The sequence below is a fragment of the Cyprinus carpio genome, chromosome B13, assembly GCF_018340385.1.
Source record: "Cyprinus carpio isolate SPL01 chromosome B13, ASM1834038v1, whole genome shotgun sequence".
NCBI classification, from domain to species: domain Eukaryota; kingdom Metazoa; phylum Chordata; class Actinopteri; order Cypriniformes; family Cyprinidae; genus Cyprinus; species Cyprinus carpio.
In genome coordinates this window covers 10,838,819-10,861,318 of record NC_056609.1, presented here as the reverse complement: position 1 = coordinate 10,861,318, position 22,500 = coordinate 10,838,819, and the positions used below count along the sequence as shown (strand labels likewise).

Below are 22,500 nucleotides of genomic sequence, written 5' to 3'. Positions count from 1 at the left end.
TCACTTTCACCTGTGTTTGAAACAGAGACTTTGTCAGACACTTTGTCTTCATGCCTCATCACATTCAATTCAGACTCATTCAATTCAAAATTTGCAAATGCAAACTAAATCAAAACCTTTTGTCCTGACACTGTAGACTCAGTGGAAGAAAACATTAACAGGACCAAGAAGTCATGCAAATTATTTACAGGTGCATCTTAAAAAATTAGAATGTCGTGGAAAAGTTCATTTATTTCAGTAATTCAACTAAAATTGTGAAAATTGTGTATTAAATAAATTCAATGCACACAGACTGAAATATAGTTTAAGTCTTTGGTTCTTTTAATTGTGATGATTTTGGCTCACGTTTAACAAAAACTCACCAATTCACTATCTCAACAAATTAGAATATGGTCACTTGCCAATCAACTCAATAATACACCTACAAACGTTTCCTGAGCCTTCAAAATGGTCTCTCAATTTGGTTCACTAGGCTACACAATCATGGGGAAGACTGCTGATCTGACTGTTGTCCAGAAAACAATCATTGACACCCTGCACAAGGAGGGTAAGCCACAAACATTCATTGCCAAAGAAGCTGGCTGTTCACAGAGTGCTGTATCCAAGCATGTTTAACAGAAAGTTGAGTGGAAGGAAAAAGTGTGGAAGAAAAAGATGCACAACCAACCGAGAGACTGTCAAGCAAAATCGATTCAAGGATTTGAGTGAACTTCACAAGGAATGGACTGAGGCTGGGGTCAAGGCGTCAAGAGCCACCACACATAGACATGTCAAGGAGTTTGGATACAGTTGTCATAAAGCTGGGCTTCCATACCACCTCAGCTGTGCCACAAACTGATCACCTCCGAGCCACGCCAAATTGAGGCAGTAATTAAAGCAAAAGGAGCCCCTACCAAGTATTGAGTACATGTACAGTAAATGAACATACTTTCCAGAAGGCCAACAATTCACTAAAAATGTTTTTTTTTTTTTTTTTGGTCAAAGTATTCTAATTTGTTGAGATAGTGAATTGGTGTGTTTTTGTTAAATGTGAGCCAAAATCATCACAATTAAAAGAACCAAAGACTTAAACTACTTCAGTCTGTGTGCACTGAATTTATTTAATACACGAGTTTCACAATTTGAGTTGAATTACTGAAATTAACTTTTCCACAACATTATAATTTATTGAGATGCTGTAGATATATCAAGAAAAGAAAGAAAGAAAGAAAGAAAGAACGAAAGAAAGAAAGAAAGAACGAAAGAAAGAAAGAAAGAAAGAAAGAAAGAAAGAAAGAAAGAAAGAAAGAAAGAAAGAAAGAAAGAAAGAAAAAGAGAGAGAAAGCACGGTGACCGGGAGTTGACATGTTCGGTTCACTTAGTTTTGTTGTGGCCACGACATCATAACTCATGGGAATGTGATAATGTGTCTTGGCCATTAGATATTAATTTGTGGGAATGTCATATCAACTCGTGGGTCCTCCCGCGGACGACTGCCATGCACAAGCAGATCCAAAACACAAAATAAAGTCCAGGCCTGGTCCTCTCTCGTCCTACACTGTCGTAACTCCTCTTTTTATCCTTCAGGAGCTCCTCCGTGGTACTCAAGAACAGTGAGTGGTCCAGGGGTCGCTCTGCTGCTCGGCCACTGCCGCTCGGCCCTCCACCAGCTAGGTGAACTCTTCCGCAGGGTGCCTGGCAGCAGCACTAGATAGCCCTTGGTGGACGGCACGACACTCCTCCGCTGCCCGGTGGACGGCGACGGCTCCTCCAGATTCGGGCAGCCGGCAGGAGTCCCCCGTTCCCTGCTCCTCCCCATCAAGGCGGACGGCAGCAGGATCCGGCCTCCAGGCGAATGGTGGCGACTCCTCCGTTCCCTCACGGACGGCAGACGTCCCTTTACATCTCGGGCAGCCAGCAGTGAGCTTGTCCCTCCTCCCGGCAACTCACTCCAGCCCACCGCGGATTCACCACAGCGGCAAAGGATCTTTGGCAGTGTGTCCATCCTTCCCTCGGCGGACGCCAGCAGGCTCCAGCCTCCAGGCGAACGGCGCCGAATCCTCCACTCCCTCATGGATGGCAGCCATCCCTCCACATCCCCAGGCCGGCAGCGAGTTCGTCCGTCCCCCAGCAACTCACTCCAGCCCACCGCCTCGAGTGTCCATGGCGGCAGACTGCTCCGCCATGCTAGATGGCACCACGGATTCACCACAGTGGTGAGGGATCTTCGGCAGCGTGTCCCTCCTTCCTCCCGGGTTTCGGCACCAGTGTAACAATGTAAAAACGTTCATAGTCATGGAAAGGAGGAGGCGGGAACTGGCGGACATTTAAATAGAACTTTAATACTAAAATAAACACAAAATAGTGCGACAGCCCCTCGCGGATGACTGCCACGCACAAACAGAACCAAAACACAAAATAAAGTCCAGGCCTGGTCCTCTCTCGTCCTTGACTGTCGTAACTCCTCTTTTTATCCTTCCGGAGCTCCTCCGTGGGACTCGAGACCGGTGACTGGTCCAGGTGTCGCTCATTTCCAATTGCTCCACCGGCCTCGACCCGTTCCCACGGCTCTCGGCCCCGCCCCACTCGTCACACACTTTATGTAACATTAATTCAGGATAACCTTTACTTGAATGCTGACTATCGCATGTAATACAGTCCGGTAGCCATGGCCTATGGTTAATATAATAATTTAATAATGTAATAATTTCTATAATAATTAATATAGTAATTTCTTAATTTAAAATAAAATATTTAATGAATCCATCTCTGATAATCCCGGGTTGCTATGGTCACACAGGTTTGTTTACATATTAAACTCGTGGCCACGAGAAAAATATGTTGTTCCCTCAACATAAGAATTTGTGGCCACGAGAAATGTATGTTGTTCCCTCAACATAGCAACTCATAAGGATGTCGTTACCTCGACAAAATGATCCACGACTAGGGTAGGGAATTGTCAGAAATTTTTGCCGGTTCCACCTAACGATTCCGATTCCAGTTCCATTAAAATCATTAAACAACTTTTTAAAAAAATAGTGGTAAGGAAAAATGCACAATACTGTTTATTACTTACTGTCAACTTAATTTAAAGGTTGGCAATGTCAAAATTCAACATATATGACAGTATACAAATTTTCAGGTTCCGATTCCAGTTAAATTAACTATTATTATGTTTTTTTTGTTTGTTTGTTTTTTATTACTATTTTACCTTCATTGTATGTAGTGTTGCTGGAAGGTAGTAAGTAATGTTGAGTAATGCTAGTCCATCAATCAGCATGTGCTTCAAAGTTGATGTTTTTTACACTACCAATAACATTTTGCTTTTCAAGCAGGAATAAGCTGGTTGGCCAAATAGTCCCTTGAGGGCTAAGACACTTGTTCATTTCCCTAAATTAATGAACTATAAACTGTTATACTTATAACCCTGTATACACACACTCCATAAAGCCCCATTTTACAAATAATAATGCAGTCAGGAGATGGTGTGATGCAATGAGTGGTTTCCACATTTTAAAAATATTTTAAAACATAAAACATTTAATATTTTCTATCACTTTGTTTATCACTCTTGAAATTACCTGTACACTAATTAATCTAACTCTCATACTTACATAACAATAGCAGTCTATCTATTTAGAGGTCCAAGTTGAAGTCAGTATGTATATTAATGACAATATGGGACAAATATCATGTAATTTAGCGGTGGCAGGTGCTGCACGCTGCTGGTACATGTACAGTCAGACAAAACCACGTGCACGGTTATCAAAGGTGGGAGTGCGCATACAGTCATGGGAAATGTGTTCGGCAGTTAAAGACGCAACGTGGCGAGGTGCGTCTGTAGAGTGCGTGTCATTTGAATCAATGTGCTCAGTAATTAAAGAGGCAGGTGCGGCGTTTCTGTTATTCAGTGTGTGACATCCTTAACAGGAAGCGCCAAATCATCTGAACACCGGCACAAGGCTGCTCACAGCGCTTGGCCACGTGTCACACCAGAACCGTTTTCGGAACCGAAACTTACTGTTCGGTTCGGTTCTCAACCCTAGCCATGACATATTATTATGTTCCCACGAGTTATTATGTCGTGGCCACGACAAAACTAAATGAACTGAACATGTCACTTCCCAGTCACCGTAAGAAAGAAAGAAAGAAAGAAAGAAAGAAAGAAAGAAAGAAAGAAAGAAAGAAAGAAAGAAAGAAAGAAAGAACTGATACTCAAAGTCCAGCCCCATAGTCTGTAGTCAGGGTAGCGCCATACTCATTTTTTTACAGGAATGAACCTGAGGCTGTAAGTAATAGAAGTATAGTGCTTTCAATGAATTGCACAGATGTTTAATAACACCCCGACTGTCCAGCTGATGAAACTCATTTCTGAAAAAAAAAAAACTTCAGAAGACAAAAACTCCACAAAACCATTTTGAAAGCTACGATTTGTGAAATTTATGTGATCTATGAACTTTATACAGTGTGAACCAGTGCAAAGACTGTAAGTTTATCCCTTACAGCCTTGTTTTCATCTGTGTTAAATTCAATATGGTGCCTTACCTGAAACAAAAGGTCAGGAGATTAGAAGATTATCGTCATGTAAAGACATGAAATAAGTGTGAAGTGGATGCAGAGAGAATCTTGGCCCATGAAAGATTGTGAGATGATTTACGGGTGTGAAGCAACGCTCCAGCTGGACCTTCATTCGGTGATATAATACTTACGATGCAGTCACAGCCCTGACACAAAACTCCCACTCACACTATTACAATATGCTCCTGCTCAACAGACCTTCACTGATAGAGTGTTTTCTTAAAGGAAGAGCCAGGAGAAGGCCACAGGAGGAGGACTAACAGCACACCTTCACATGCACATCACTCAAAACACTTCTCAACTCACAATTCAGACTGAATAACTTTCAGTGCACTCTGTCACTTAGGCCTAGCCTCTTCCCAAACTCACATTGTGGAACAACCAGCTGGTATGTGGAAGCTTGCGAACAAGCACAGCTCCATCTGTAGATAAGGACATTAGGGCACAGAGAGCACAGTTTCAAGGTAATGCTGGTTGTACGACTGACAGGTGCGCACTGTATGCATTTCTACAGTGTCTCTGAGCGTCAGTCTAGAGGTGAATTCCAGCCAGACTATCACTTTCCATAATTCACCGCGAGGAAATATGATCCACTGGTACATCCAACCCATTAAGTTGTTTTGACAGAACTCAATAGCTTAGGTAGAGCCATGGGAATAACATTCATTTATATCTGTGTGATCCAAATAAAAGATCCACTTAATTTGTATTTCACTTTGCTTTGAGCATACACACCACAGTATTTGGCTCTACCTGCTGGAATACAACTGAACTGAAGATTATAACTGGACAGTAAAGCAATGAACACTATCTTTGTCCAGATTACTTAAGTAATCAATAAAAGTTCCTACACCAATTCATGCTGTAGATATACTGACTATACTGAGAATTAAGAAAAGTTCACACTGACAGTGATTTGCAATGACAAATCAACACGATTCAAGTAGTGGATCAATGGATCGCAAATCTCACGGATCATTTTTCGGATCAGCAAAAAAAAGAAAAATATTTGAATTGAACTTTCTTTCCATTTATTACTTAAAGTGAACTACTTATTTGATACCACAGCAAATACTACTAGATTAACTAAGAAAGTTTAAACAGGATTAAAGAGATAAGAGAACAGCCAGCAAAAATAAGAACAAATACTCAAATTATAAGCATAGATAAATACAACAGAATATGTTACAAATAAAATAAGTTTGGTAGTATTCAAGTACAGAAATGTAATAATTAGGGAAAATAGATAGACATAGATTAGATAATAATCATGCGCTCTAAATAAGAAGCAAATACAGTGGGAGAGTATACAAAGAATTTAGCCTACTTAATGTAATTTGCCAGTGAAATTTCACTGAAATTTCTCTAAACTAACAGCACCTTAATTTTGAACACTCCATGAAAAGCCTATGTAGGGGGTGCTCCGAGTTTAACTGCATATTTTACTATGGAAAAAATAAAAATAATTAAAATCTCTGGCCACATCAGGCTATTATTGACCAGCCACTGTGGTTAATGAAGTTAATTTCATAGTCTGCTAATACAGTTAGACACTAGTCAAGTAAGAACGTCTAATGGCGACCGCAGCACTGCGACCTTCCGTCAGTGATTTAATTGCTGTCAGTATGAACGGCCCATTACAGATCAGTCATGCACTAAAAGAGAAACACTAGACTGGACTGGTCTACTGAGAGCCCTGCTTCCCAATCTGGTCATGTACAACAGCCACGCCACCTGAAAGATGAGATGTAGAACTGAAGAAAAATCACAATAAATGAAGGACATGCTACTTGCGTATTAGGTTAAAGCATTCAGAAATGCAGACCCACCAGAGTATAAAACCACAAAGCTAAACGGATTTCGCCCATAATTTGCTGAAGGTCATAAAATTAGGACTGCTCTCATTTGCATAACGTTCCCAAAGTAAATGATCTTCATTATGTGGTAAATTGACTCAATTGTTCATAGTTAATTGACCTGTCCGTGTCTAGCACTGTGCAAGCACTAACAGCTGTGATGACAAGCGCCACCCACACGAGTCACCATTCAGTATACTGCACTCCCAAAAGCCCTTTATTGCGTGAGGCATGCTAATTAGACCGTACTTAGCAAAACACCCGTACATCATCATCTGGGTATAATCTTGACCTCTAGACTTGACAGAAACAAAAACATGTCATCCGCAGTGTGCTAACTGTGTTGTAGCATGTGACAAAATGAATGAGAATTATATGCTCTGAATGTGATTGTGAAGGGATATACTGTATGTGGGCATCTGGTGATGTTGCAGTGGGTGTATGTGTGTAGCCGTCTCACCAGAACTCTGCCGGTAAGGGTCTGTGCTGAGATCATGACCCCCGCCCAGTCTTTGACTGAGGTCATCCAGCCCACCTCGCTGGCTGGGGCGTCATCTTTATCATTCGGGTTCTTCGGTGGGCCATCAGCCTGACTGTTCATAGGGTTATTCACCTTCTGTGCCTCCTGGAAAAAAATAAAAGCACACAAACAGCAAAGTAAGCAACAGAATAGTTTGGGATGCTCACAAACATGCTGTTAGAAACAGTCAATCAATCCTACAAACTACGGCTAATGTATTAAATATTCACATAGTATTTGTAAGAATTTTGCTGGTTTAATAAAATGTGACCCATGCTGGCAAAATGAGTCAGAATGAGCACTGGCTAATTTTGAGTTGCACGCAAAAAAAGTGAAAAATGTTACAATTTTGTCGAATTTAAAGTTTTCACAAAAATTAGTTCATTAAGCCCTCGTCGAGTGATCCCAATGCTCCAAATAGTAATTGAACATTTAAAAGTAACTTTATTTGTACATTTTATGAGAGGAGTATATTTTTTCTGCTCACTTCTTGCGCTGATTGACATCTGAAGCACTCGCAAAAAAGGTGATTCTGCCAGCACGCGATCCCGGTAAAAATACACATAAATGCAGAATTATAGTATTTAAGTATTCACGCAAACATAATCAGTTATGTCTTAAGTGAATGTTTGGGGAACTGTTGGGGAAAAACATTGGATGTGTTATATAATACTAAATTTGTGTATTATAGTAGGTCTGTCTCATTACCGTTAATATAACAATAAAAGAAAAGAGGGAATCGCTTGCTGTTCTTTATTGAACTGTTTTTGTATAGTTAACCCTCTGAAGTCGATTAACGCGTATACACGTGTTGAGAGGCATTTTCTCCTGATAACCCCGAAAATAACTTAAATTACACTTTCAGTTTTGATCGTACAGATAAGAGCAATACATCCATTGAATCTGTAAAGGGTCTACTTTTATTTGTATACACACATTATAACAACAAAACTTTGTGCATTTACAAAATAAAGAAAACAAACAAGGTGCACTGTCTGCAGTCTTGGTCTGTGGTGATCTTTAAGAAACGTGTCATTAAAATGAACTGTAACTCAGCAAATACTCAACACAGAGACATGAGAGATATATATATAGAAAGCCTGACATGTCTACTTTTAAACTAAACAAGTGCTAACGCAAACAAATATTCTGTGATAAAGTAATCCATATGAAAACCACGCGATGTCCTTCTTTCACGTCTCCCTTCATTATATCTAATGCGACCGTGCCCACGAGCTGAACGCGCTTTTGACATTATAATGTTACACGTGAAGCTCACGCTGTGTATACGCCCATATCACAGAAAACAAAGCAGCGAGACTGTTCTTCAAGGTTTTTTTTTTTTTTTTTTTAGGTACTGTTTGCTTCGCTTGCTGAGAGGAATAAGATCCCCAAGAAGATGCGCTGAGGATTACCTCAGGATTTGAGATTTGGATTTCCTCAGAAAAAAGAATGAAGTGCTTTATCCAGCAGAGATCATAAACATGAGTAAGTCCAGAAAACATGAGTAAGTCTTATATTTATTTTTAGTTCTATAATTCCTTACTAAATGTATAATCAAGTGAAACATTATGAAGTTTCATTCACATCATCTAAATGTTCTACTGTACTACTAGTATCAGTGACCTTCACAATAATGTTAATAATGCAGTTTATCATTTAGTTTATTTGAGAGCACATAAACAATATACACTTTGGAAATGCTAGTTATGTGATGGTAATTTATATATTTCAACATTACACAATACCAGTCAATACCAGTTTGCCAAAGCAGTAATATTGTGAAATATATTTTATATTTACCAGTTTGCCAAAGCAGTAATATTGTGTTTAACATTTAATTTATTCCTATGATCAAAGCTAAATTTTCAGAATCATTACTCCAATCTTACTTCAAGTGTAACAATATCACAATAGTCAGTATATATAGAAATTTAAACTTTTATTTAGCACACAAGTGAAGATAAATAAAAACAATTAATATGATAAATGTTACAAACAATGCTGTTCTTTCAATTTATTAAAAAAAATGAAAAAAATATTCTCAGCTCTCTTCAACAATAAATGTTGTTTTTTTTTTTTTTTTTTTTTTTTTTTTTGAGTAGCAACTCAGAATATTAGAAGGATTTCTGAAGGATCGTGTGTCTGGAGTAATGATGCTAAAAATTCAGATTTGAAAGTCAGCCTTGATTGTTCCTAATAAACTGTTTAACTGCACGTGCAAATTAATCTCAAATTATTTTGTGGGATAATTAAATACATTCTAACTAAACTACAAATATAAAAATATATACATTTATTTTGTCCTCACATTCTTTCTTGTAACTCTTCCCTCTCAGTCACAAACCTGGCTGAAAGGCTCATTATGCAGCTAATTATGCGGGCCTTTGTCTTCTCAGGTGTGAATCACACAAATATTCATGATATTTGACGCCTACTTGCATATTCCCTTTTGAAACAAAAAGTGTTTTAGAAAATTTAAATTAATCTATTGTTTTCTGTGAGTGAGCAAACAAGATTATTTTCACATCATTTTGAAGCAAAAATTCTAGGCTACAAGCTCCAGGTTTGACAGGCCTGTGAACAAATGTTCTGTATGTGTTTTATGACCTTATTTCAGTGACTTCAAAATTTTAGTTTTTCACTAACCATGTATAAACATTGTTTTCTCAAAAACACAATCATGTACACATGCTATTTACATATTATTGTAGCCCAGTTTGTACTGAACACACACTGTTTTCAGACTTTAGCCATATGTATGTTTATAAGCAACTGAAAAAAGCACAAAAGTCAGGGCATGTCAAAACTTCTCCAGGCCCCCAAAAGCCCCTAGACCTCAGAGGGTTAATAATCTATTTGTAATGAACACACTGAAGTGATTTTTACATTTGATTATTTGTTTTTCTTACTTAAATGCTTTTGTTTAGATGTAAAACGAAAAATGCATTTGTTTCTTATAGGATATTTGTTCTACAATATTTTTTTTTTTACCATCTTATTTATAATAACAAAGACAAAATAAAATAGCTATATTGTGATTATTAATTATTATTATTAAGAAATAACCTGCAGGAAAACATGCAATGTTGCTAGGGGATTTTGCTTTGAAACCTTCAGAAAACTTTAACTTGATTTTTCACAAAATTGATACTGCTGACTCCATCGACATCATTTTGAAGGTCTTTTAATGGAGAATGTGAAAATAAAAATATAGATGCATGTAATTATACACTCTTCACTTATTACTAGGGGTGTTGTAATTAATTGTTGCCGTGATAGACCATAATCGATTATAGCATACTGACGTCATTTGTATGTGCGCTTTCCACACGCATATTAAAAAAATCCACCCACTATTTTAAATCCGAGATCTGAGAACATTTTGGAAAAACCAAGCTTAGTGCAGGAAAAAAAAACATGATTCTGAGCTTGGCTTTTTCCTGCATTCCTTCAGGACAAAACATCTGACATGTTGAAATAGATCTGTGCATAAGCGTGAATACAGCCTATTAAAGCAGCCACTGTCTATGATCTCATCAGTAATAATCAAACAGCAATAATGTTGAGAAAAAAGAAAAACCCATAACTCTGATTGTCTCTCAACTTTCGGATACTTAAAGCACTCTCAGATACTGAAAGTACTGTTTGTTTATCACTTGTAATTGTCTTTTTCACCCTTTATTACTTTATATTTGCTTGTAAGTTTTAAAGCTATATTTATTTTGTTAAGTTCTTAAGAATTGTTTTGATTTATTAATTTTTAATCACTTAAAAAGTAGCCTGCTTATATAATTTAATATAAATGCACAAAATAATTTATCATATAATCGTGACGCATCATGATATCAAATCGAATCATTGACATGATAATCATAATCGAATTGAATCTTGAAACCAGTAATGATTACAATAGTATTTACTTATTACAATAGTAAGTACATGTAACATGTAAATGTCACCTTAATATAACATGCTTTATTTTGCTTTATCTAGATTATGTCAAAATTGTGGTTTTAATTTGGGACGGGGGGGGATATCAAATTGCTTTATTTTGCTTTTTTTTTGGATTGGGGGGGATATTTAATTTTTTTTTTTTTGATTAAAAGGATTTACAGTAGCTGGGTTATTAGGTTATTTGGCTGCTATTACTTTAAGAGCTGCCGCTGCTGTGAACGTGACGCAAATCAGTTCATGTCAAGAAAAAAACAACCCTAGGTGCTAGGTCAACCTTAGCTCCGCCCCTGTGTTAAATATTTTTAGCACTGTTAAACTGGAAAAAATAATCACCTGTGTTAACGCACTAATTTTGACAGCACAAATAAATTGACAAATATGGAGAATTAATTTTCCAGATCACCCAGCCTTAATAGAAACCTGATTAATTGTAAGTGTAAAAAACAAAAACATACACAAAATAGTTATGAAAAAGGCATAATCTAGAACGCAAACAGATAACATAATATTTCACTGTGTTATAAGTGCTAATTTAATTAGTTATTTATGTAAGCTTCAGAAAAGGTAAAGAAATTGGAAGAAATAAATTCACTGAGGTTTTGGAAACTTTGGAGTTCAGTGTCAGAAACTGCATTCGTAACACACTATTTTTGCCTGTTTCTTCAGCTTGACTCATGCTATAGTTTGACAGGCCGAGACCTACATCACGTTAGACATCAAACCCACTGTCAGGTTTCTGACAGCTGGGAGAGGCCTAAGATGAAGCAGCGAGGAGAGGTGTTTTTTAAGGCCAAGTTAAAGAACTTCTCTCAGACTGCCTGACGCACACAGCGCAGCTGGCAGTGTGTAGGCCGAGGCAGGGACAGCTATGATTCACAGGCTCAGGGAGTCGCCGTGGGATTCTGGGGTTACATCCGCAGGGCTAGGCAACACTTCACAGTCAGGTGGGTGGATGAAAATACAGCCATCATGCTCTGTGGTGCAGCCTGATGCTTTAGAAGCTGCGCTGGAGGAATCGCTCATATTCAACCGCAGGGTTGGCAGGGAACTAACGCACTTGAGCTATGATGCATAAATAACAGCAGGTAATATTCTAATTTCTGCACAACACTCTTTTGAACATCTCTGTCTGCTCAGTGGGATCATGTGCTGGAACAGAATAGCAGTCTGATGTTAAAAGCTGTCTGTTTGGCAACAAAAACAATGAATCTTATTCAGTTTATCACAATGAAAATGAATGGCCTATTTGCCATACTTCACCCATTGAGATACAGTTTACACTTTTAGGTGCACTGACCATTGCCAAATGTATTCTTCAATAAATGATAATGCATTCATGTGCTATCAAAATTCATGAAGCTTATTCCTTTTGTGAAAAATAAATTTTTTGAAATGCAGCTTTGTTAGCTTTTGCGATGTCTTACACACTACCATTCCAAATTTGGGGGTAAAATTCATTCAGCAAGGATGCATTAAATGGATCAAAACTGACTTATATTGTTATCAAAAATATATATTTTTTAAATAAATGCTGTTCTTTGTTTTGAAAATCTAATAAAAAGAAAATTATTTAAAAAATGCTGTTCTTTTAAAGTTTATGTATATTCTATTCTAAGACTCATAGGTTATTTTCATAGGTTAGTACTCAGGGTCACTCAGTTTGTGATATTCCTGTTGTGCAGTATTTTAGAGTAAACAGTTAGCCCACTGTTCAATAATTACCTCGTTTTTTTTTGACCAGTTTTCTGTTTAGTTATTTTTTGCTATTTTTAAATGCTATTTAAAATAAAATAAAAAAAAATGCAAATTACACTTTAATTAAAAATCCAGTACACTTCTGTTTACTGAAAAACATGGATTATCATAAGTCTACTTCAAATTTCTTTTGAGATAAGTATTATTTTATGGATATGGATTTTGTGCTATGAACACATGTAATGTCCGTTTCATTCATATTGAATGCCTGAGGGTGCCCTCTACAGAAGAAATAGAACTCACAACGCTCCAGGAAATCAAAGCCACTAGAAGGCAAGCCTGCAACCTTTACCCAAAAAAGTGTAACGGCTAATTCCGCAGCACAGGGAAGGTCACCAGAGGCCTTTTTTTTTTTATTTAATGGATGTCAATGGAGGAGAGGCTTCACTATGCTGAATAATCAGCTTTTTAAAGGAAACGGCTTATTTAATGAATCAACATCCTATCTGCTATTCTTCAACACATTTTACTCTAAGCAATACTTTTGGATTGAATTATTTTTCGCTTACATTGAAAAAATAAATCTGCTTTATAAGAGAAGTCACTGACTTTTTGAGACAGATGGGATTCAGCTTACAGCACTTCTCATTCATTCCTATGGTATCTGTAAACGGTGAATGAGTGTCGAACAACTCCGACTGAAATTAAATGACATCAAGGCTGTAATATGATTGGTTATTAAGGCACACGTGATCCAAGTCTCCTCTCCCTATAGTAAGACAATCTCTGAGGAAATCTGTAATTTATAAAAAGCATCCAGCTATCGCTGTACCTGAATGAAAGAAGACAGAAATTACAAGGGAAGATGCTCAGCGTGTGTTGCTTTTTCAGATGCACGCGTTTCCTCATCTCAGTGTGCAGATTCAGGGACACACAAAAACAGCTTAGAGAAAAATAAAATGCACAGAAATTATTTAAAAGCAAAAACAAAAAACGCTCTGATTTTTCTGTTGCTTGTTTTTAATACTGCGCGTGGACAGAGGCGTCACCAGGTTTTTGCATAGTTCTCATATCAGCATATTTTGAGGGCAAAATGCGTACAGGTTGGCAGGTCTGCTGAAGACAGGAGTCATGATGCTAAGAACTCAGCTTTTCCATCACAGGAATAAATGACATTTTAAAATATATTAAAAAAAGAAAAGAGTTATTTCAAATTGTAATATTTTACATATATCAATGTTTATTACTGTATTATTAATCTAATGGAGAGCATAGGTAACTCATTTACAAATTTTACAAATCTTACCAACCTCAAACTTTTCAACAGTACTGATTATTTTTATTTAGCCATTTGCTAAATGCCATAGATTTTTACACAAAGCAAAAAGTCTGTGTTTAATGTGTTCTCTCTGACCACAGAGCACGTGAACGTGACACAATTACACCTTAAGAAGCAGTATGTACTGTAGGATCATCTGACAAAGTGTCTCTTTAAACTGTTTTTAAGAGCTTACATGAGGCTTAAATGACAAGAGACGTCTAAGATTCAGTTTATAGGACTGGCCTGGCTGTGGGTGTTAGGTCAGACATAAGGACGTGAACACCTCCCTGGAGGAAGTGTATCACTCTGGTGTTGCTACAGAAGATGCTAAGCTGTGATGGAAAGATATATGGTTCAGAGAAGTACAAAATTAATGAGAGCCTCAGGAGCAGAGAAACACTTCTGTCAACAAGTAGGAAGAACAAAACACACATTCATCAGTCATATAAAACTAAACTCCAGGATAAATTAAATCCACTGAGCATTAATGATCTACTTGCTCACTTGTTACAGGTGCTACTAGCAGAAGATATCAAAGAAAATGGAATGGAAAGTCAATTTTGGATCCGGAGTATAGATAACAGACTGTAATCATGAACGGAAAAGGCTGCCCAATAAAAACAGAGGGGTGAGGGTCATCCCAGGAGAGACATCTGTTTTCAGGGTGTGTCATCCAGTGAGGTAGTAAAGGCCATATATAAGAGACCGGCATGAAGGTTTTTAAAGAGACTGGCACCACAGGAGATCCAGACACGACCATCTGGCTCCAGACGGCTCCAGAAGTTGACCACCGGCCCAGGCATACTGAGCAAAGGTTACAGTCAGCCCATAAATTGACCTTGTAGTTAAAGCTATTGTACAGTAATTGAGAAATGCATTAATTACACTTGAAAATAAAAAATTTACAGCACAGACTCAGCTTCACTGAGTCGCTGTGAGATGCTGAGAACATTAGCTACTCTCACTAACTCATATCGAGATTTGGCTGACAGATGCTTTGCCAAAGCAATGGCACAAAACACAACGCAAGAAATCTTTTTTGGTAATTATAAGAAATGTAAAAATATTTTTGGTTCATTATAAAACTGTTCCAGGAAGCCAAAGTATAGGTAGTTAATGGAAAACACTGCCTGGTTAAAGCTTAGTAGTAGTACAAGTAGAAACCTATCCCTTCCATGTCTGCATTCAGCACTGCCACACAGCAATTCTGCTGAAATTGAATTATAATCCATAATGATTTGCCAGTGGGGCAGCTGGTGTTTCAATAATTTGATTTGTCAAATAACAGTATCAGGTAAACTAGTCCTAAAATATGAGCTTGCTGTTCAGAAGATCAGATTTCTCTGTCATTCATGGGAACTTAACCTTCAATCCACAGTCACTGCGGGAATAGGTCAACAAAGGTGTGCTCTGCCTGTCCATCACTATCCAAAATATATCGCCATCTCCTCAAGCCTCCTCTGTCACATCGCACACATGCTTGAACCTGTCACTTGGTGTAAATACTGTAGTTGGTGTGCTGTGCTCACAGCGTGTACACTAAGATCAGGTTTCGTTGTGATCGGATATCACCATGTGCTCAGCCTGGTCTGGAAAGTAAATCTTTGAGTGTGTTAGCAAAGCCACTCAAGATCTGAATCTATTGAGTTAATGAGAGCTATTCAGGGAAATGAAAATAAAATCATTTCCAGGCACCTGTGACAATCATTTCAAATCAAACATGAATACATTTAAATCAACTATTTTGACTTAAAGTGTGTGATTTAAATGATTGTAATTGATTACAAATAACAACAACAAAAACAATAATAACAGCCAATTTTTTTTTGACTCATCAGTGTATGAGTAATCTCTTACATAAATGTAAACAAGCCGTAGTTTACACAGATTTATTTTGACTCCAATGAGGCTGTTTCATTTTGGGTTTGTTAGCCACTCTTGGGCAATCATGCCGCACACTCAACAAACAAACTGGCAAGGAGTAAATTTATCATGTTTAAAGCTGATTACTGCACAGAACCTGCATGCTAACACCAGTGAAATCACATTTCTCCAGCACCACATGAGAGAGTGAAAGCTGTGAGCTGAGAGAGGTGTGGCAGTATGGGCAGACTTTCATGTGGGTAAAGCCATGAATTATACATAAGGTCTCAAACTGATGGCTGTGCAGATCCGAGCAGACAATGTAAACAAGAAACAACTTCTAATTCATTTGAGTGCTCTATGCGAGCGAGGAATAAAAGGGGCTGTGGAACAGTGAGCCATGGGATACTCCATCAGCTATTTTTTCACCTGTGATGTCAAAGCCTGAGCTACATTGGACAAATCCAGCCCTCTTCGTAATGCAAACAGGCAGAAGGCCTGAAGCAGACTATGGCTGAACAGTCAATACAATGAATTTAGAGTGACCTTGTTCCCTGACCTCAGCGTAGTTTTTTTGTTTGTTTGTTTGTTTTTCCCCATAACAACCTGTTCTAGGTCAGACAGGGCATTAGAGTTCAAATAATAAGCTACCTACCTACCTACTAGGGGTGGGAGAAAACAATTGATTATCCGATGCATCGCGATTGTCTCTTCAACGATTCTGAATCGATTTTGAGCTTGTTTATTTTTCCCGCATATGGCACGAGTGCACACTAGAGAAGCAGCGGGGTTCATTGCATAGAATCTGAGCTGTGATACACGTGCACATTGCTTGACAGTCTGTGCTTCCACCCACCGTGTTTTACTTCAGATATGCTTCCATTTATGCCATATGGAATGCAGTACTATTAGATGCATGAAACTTGCGCACTGACAGACTTTCACATGCACTTTGTGTTTGTTGTCTTGAAGCTTGCATTTTCGAATACTTTTATACGAAATTGATGTACACACAGTCAGTTATGTTTTCAGAGCAGGACAAAACATCTGATATCGATACGAATGCAGCCTGTTAAAGCTGCCACTGTCTATGATCTCATCAGTAATAATCAAACTGCAATAATGCTATTAATGTCTGTAAACTTTTGGACACTTAAAGAAAACATTTAAAATAAGTAATTGTTTTAAAAATAGCCTGCTGTGCTTATATAATAAAAAATAAAAGTTAATTTTGCACAAAATAAATTTGATATAAAATTTATATGAAAATGTGGCCATGTGCAGTAATATTGAAAACTGAGAATCTGACGCAATCTAAGCAAAAGAGTTGTAAAAATTCTGAAAATCTTTTAGAGCTCATAATTTGTTATGAGTTACACATATTACACACTAATGAATAAATCAATATTAGGGATGTCAATTTTCGATCATTTCCATGATCGATCGTCATTTAAATTAACGATCAATTAATCGATTAACCTTAATGCTGCAAAATGCATCTATTGCAGCGGCAAGCAGTCACAGGCATGACAGGATGTGCAAAAGCCACTCAAAAAAAACAAACCTCTCTCACTTGAATTAGAGGGGTTTCAGTCTGAATAAAATGCTAGCAGCAGGATTATAAAATGAATAGATGTGATTAAGATCATTTGATCAAATGAAGAGAGCGCACCGTATATTTAAGATCATTTTACTTTGTTTTCTATCCCTGCATGGAGAACGCTGAACGCACCTCTTTAAATGGTTTCATAGTGCTCGTAGTTGTATTTTAAAACACAATTGCAATGTTTTCAACTGACATTATGGCATTTAAAATAGTCATCCCAAACATAGGCCTAACTGTGGCGCGTGTGGCTGTGCTGCGCTGTGCAGTCAGAGAACAACTTCCATGGGCGCTGCTGCTGCAGCAAAACACACTGCTCACATCAAACATTTTTATGTGAGTATTATGACCAGTACTTAATTTGATCCTGCTTGGTTCTGTTCCGAAAAATGTCAGATTTTGAATTTTTGCATTCCAGAAGGCCTATTTTTTATTTATTTTTTAAATCCGTAATACAGTGCATTAGATCGTGACAGTGCCTCTGTGCAGACGAGGACGAGCGAGTGCGTTTTGATTTATTTGGAGGTTATTGCTGACGTCTCATTCGGCACAAATTCAAATGTTTCCATATTCACAATGTATTTGAATGTTAAACTATTATTTATAATGTAAACTAGGCTTGTACTTTACACGCATTCACATATAGACGGAAAAGATAGTCCTCTTCACATGAGCAAAAACATCCCCGGCATATCAGCAGAGTGGATCAGTATACTACGGTCTATTTAAACTGACCAGTGTAACCTTTTATATGTTTGGTTGACTGTATTTTATTTTGATAATGAACTGCGATGTAAGTTTGAATACGTGTGTGCGAGGCACCAGCGCGATCGAAACAGCTGAGACATAAAAAAAAAAAAAACCTTTTTGGAGTAAGATATAATCCACAAAAGTGTTTACTTTCATTTGTGCACACTCACAATAAAAACAGAAGATTTGTGCTCTTGTAAAATAAAGCAAACATACAGAATGTGCACTGCTCTGATTATGACAAGTGTGGTATGAAAGCTTTGTTTATTAGAGGAATAATTGGTTAGTTGGAAAATGTTACATCGCGACCATGCTTTTGGAGCTATTTAAGGAACAAATTAATGAAACATGGACAGTTGCCACAAATTAATAAGTCGCAGGAACAAATTAACAAGTTGATAGCCTTTCTGTCCTGTGTCTCGCAGCCCTTTTTTTTTTTTACATTTAAAGCCATTATCGGCCGATTCCCATATTGGTCCGATAATATCATGCATCCCTAATCTCTATCAATATACCCATCAATCCATATATATTGTATCTAAACATATGCATATATGTATCAATATCCATCCCTCCATCCGCCTCCCTCTGTCTCACTATCTTTGTTTCTATTGTACATCTCTTTCTATTCATATGCAAGCAAACAAAACAGATAAATGTTTCAGTAAATGTGATTAACTATAAATTAAATGAAATATATTGCACATTTGAACACACATTTTGACCCTGAAACAGGGTTGACTGTGATATGGAGCAGGTCATGTGACCAAGGCTGATCTAACACGACTTGGCTTTAGCGCAGCTGTTCCTGCGACTGCCATTTGCATCACTGGGGAAAACTGTACTCCATAGCGAGCACTATTTTTAGCTTCACCCAGGGTGCTGTGAAAAAAAAAAAGGTTAATCCGAACATGCTCTGTTTCCCATTTTCTATTTAAATATCAGTACAGACAACAAATATCACAAGGTGACCATTTCACACTACAACACCATCAAAAAGATCCCTCTAAAATAAATATAGCTTAAATACAAAGCAGCAACGAGAGTAACACACCTAAAATTACATATTCTGCTTATCTAATTTCAAAATGACTGCAAAAAAATTGGAAGGTGTCTGAGAATGTGCCATACACTTTACATGTGTTGTACAGAGATATTAATTTGCCAGTTTAAAAATGATTGTTTGGGGATTATACTAAACTACTAAATAATATACTAAATTATACTATACTAAACTATACTATAAGGTATTCTTAAGTCAATTCCAGACTGACAGATCTCACCAGTAATCAGCATTAGGGTCGTGCCGATAGACAATATAAGGTATTTCATTGTACTTTAACAAGTAATCTGAACAGCCTATAGGTGTACAATATTTTAAACGAGCCCTCACTAACTGAGTTTAATGCCACAGTTATGTTAGAATGCATCTCATTTGTTTCTGTTGGGGTTGCTTCGGGCTCGTCATGGGGCGCACGTTCCGGAGCACTGTATGACTGATGCATCCATTCAATTGAACTTTACTGAAAATATATGAACTTATCTGTTTTAAATACTTTATATTTAATGTGTTCGTTTATTTCCAATATTTAGTGTTAAACTGTTGGGCTTTAAATGAAATCTACTATTGATTTTCACCATTGACTGATTTTGCAGAACATTTAGACTGATAACTTCAGTGCACAAATGCAGCAGATTTGTCAAAGGACACGCGGTATGACAGTTGTGTCCGACTATATATGAACTAGCTGTTTTAAATATAGTAATTTTATATTTAAGGTTAGTTTATCAGTATGTTTGAAAGTATATTTTTCGATTATTGGTGATTCCATAGGCTCACTCTCGCGCACCTGCGCGGTTTAAAACACCAAATAGTTATGCTATGACAAGTACAGAGAGTCTCTCTCTTTCTCCACTCATGCACAATAATATTGTGTATCGTCGATCTCACGGCTGACGATATGACAATTTGAAAAATGTCCATATCGCCCAACACTGATCAGCATCAAATACCGTCAGGGGTCTACAACAAGACCTATAAGGTAAAGGAGACCCCTGAGAGCGATCAGTACCTACAAGCACTTCTCAATGGTGCAGGCAAGACCATCATACACTGACTGCACAACCAGGTCACCCCATGCTAAAACCATTTAGTCCAAATGGGAAACTCTACAGAGAGTGATGGAAAATGAAAAGGCTGACACAGGTCTTCCAGATCCACACCCTCAAGCAAGTCATTGTGATCATGGACAATGAGTACAAATAGAGTTTGATAAGATGTGGACATCCTAAACAACGGTAACATCAAGAAGAACATAAACTTGAGGAATAACAATAAATTCTGGGAAAATAGCAAGTGAACATCATCTAATGGTCTTAAATCAGGGCACAGACCCTAATTATAAATCAGAGGGAAACCATATGCTAAAACAATGCTGTTCTGCCCCCTAAAACTAAAATCTAATTGGTTGTGAATAAATGTTGTTCCATGAACAACAAGCACACTGATCCAATACCATGTCCTACATGGGTAAATCACATGGTGTGGTGCCATATAAGATCTTCAAGAGAACAGATACATTACAAAATAAAGAGAATATATACACCCATTATTTTTCTATGAACTGCTCATTTAAGGCAGAATCTTAACCCTTGCTTCTGCTTGATTCTCGTTTGGAGATTAAAGCAGGGATGCCATGGGCTTGATTTGAGGATTACACAGGTATGAGGAAACATAATCTATGCCTCTGGCCGGAAGTGCCAGACTGTGATGCCAGACTATTTATATTATTATTATTCAAGAGCACCTTATCTCATTTCACACTTACACCAGGTCAGTAAATTAACACATTTAGTGTGGAAACATGAAGCCTCAGCATGGTACAAACCCCTGCCTTAACCACAAGATATTATTATGGCCAAAATAACCCTTTATTGTTACATGTGTGTTCACATTTCAACTAATGACATGAGTGGACATTCCTAAATGGATAAAGCAATTAGAAGAGAAAAAGGGTGACACTGTCATGACAATGTTAAAATAATCTCATCATTATATTATTTGATTTTTAAGGTCAAGCTCAAAGTTTTTTTTTTCCCCCACGAAAAACAAAACAAAAACACATGTATAAAGTTAAATAAATTACTAAAAGCTAAACTTAAAATTAACAAAAACATACTGGTTGCCTACTTTTTTCATAATTTTATTTCATCGCTTACTGTGGGTGTGTGTTAGTGGTCGACCGATATTGTTTTTTTGACAGCCGATGCCGATATCTTGGAAAGCAAGGTGGCCGATGCTTATATTTGTCAGCCATTATATATTGGCCTTGGCGATATATTGGTCAACCACTTTTGTGTGTGTAGATATCTTTCTTAAATATACAAACTCATTTGAGAATTCATACAGTGTTAAAAACTAACACTTTAATAGAAGGGCAATCAGAAGTCAGATCTCCAGTCATATAAGCTTCTACAGCATTCATATATAGGGCCCTATGAAATGCGTTTATTTTTTCCTAAATTCCATTTAATTTTTTTCCTAAATTCCGTTTTTTCCGTTTATATTTTTCTCGACTCCTTTTTAATTGTTAAATTAAAGTTTATTAATCAAAAAGGCATGTCTTAATAATTAAAACCATGAAATGTATACATTTTCACATCAATTTAATTAAAGTTTAACAAAAATTACGTTTAAGGACCCTATGAAATGTTTTATTTTTTCTCACCATATTTTGTATTGTTACCAGATTATGTGTTTTGGAATGTCTAATTATTTGAATGCATAAAACAACTTAATTTTTTTTTTTTTATTATTATTATTACTATTAGTAAAGTATATGATGAATGAAGTATGCCTTGTGATGATTTTTTTTTTTCCTCAGAAATTCTGTGTTGTGTATTTATATTTTTCTGGTTATCAAATGAAGGCATAAAACATTAATTTCATTTATCTTTTAATTATTGAAAATTAACTTTATTTTTTGGAAATGTTCTGCGATTATTCCTTAAAAAATGTTTGTCTCACAGCCTATTTTAGTAGTAGTAGATTCTTAGTAGATGTACATTCTACTGAAAAATAGACTTCAAATCAAACCGGACTTTTATTTTGACGGGTTGCCGTGAATACATTTACTGTTCTGTGTATGTGATATGACGCTAGTTTTACTCAAATCAAACGGTCAAATGCTCATGAAGTGACTCTCAGAGCAGTTCTGGAGATGTTGTTCATGTATTTACGTCCTCATTTAGTGAGACAGCAGACGATGAAATCACCGCGAGGCGAGCGTCACGTGTGCTTCAGTATGTGTGTAGTAAATGGAACCGCGCATCTACGCCATTCATTGACAGAGATGCGCAGAACATGCAGGATCTTGCG

General features: G+C 37.1%; 1 protein-coding gene across 22 annotated transcripts in view; it reads right to left on the bottom strand.

Annotated features, from left to right (window-relative positions):
* The window catches only part of LOC109101175 (calcium-activated potassium channel subunit alpha-1-like), a 214,843-nt gene that overhangs the window by 142,780 nt on the left and 49,563 nt on the right, over positions 1-22,500 (bottom strand). For all 22 annotated transcript variants that reach the window (XM_042736487.1, XM_042736486.1, XM_042736492.1 and 19 more), the window contains exon 2: positions 6,874-7,038. In XM_042736487.1, coding sequence (XP_042592421.1) covers positions 6,874-7,038 — 165 coding nt within the window. The remainder of the gene's footprint in view (positions 1-6,873; positions 7,039-22,500) is intronic.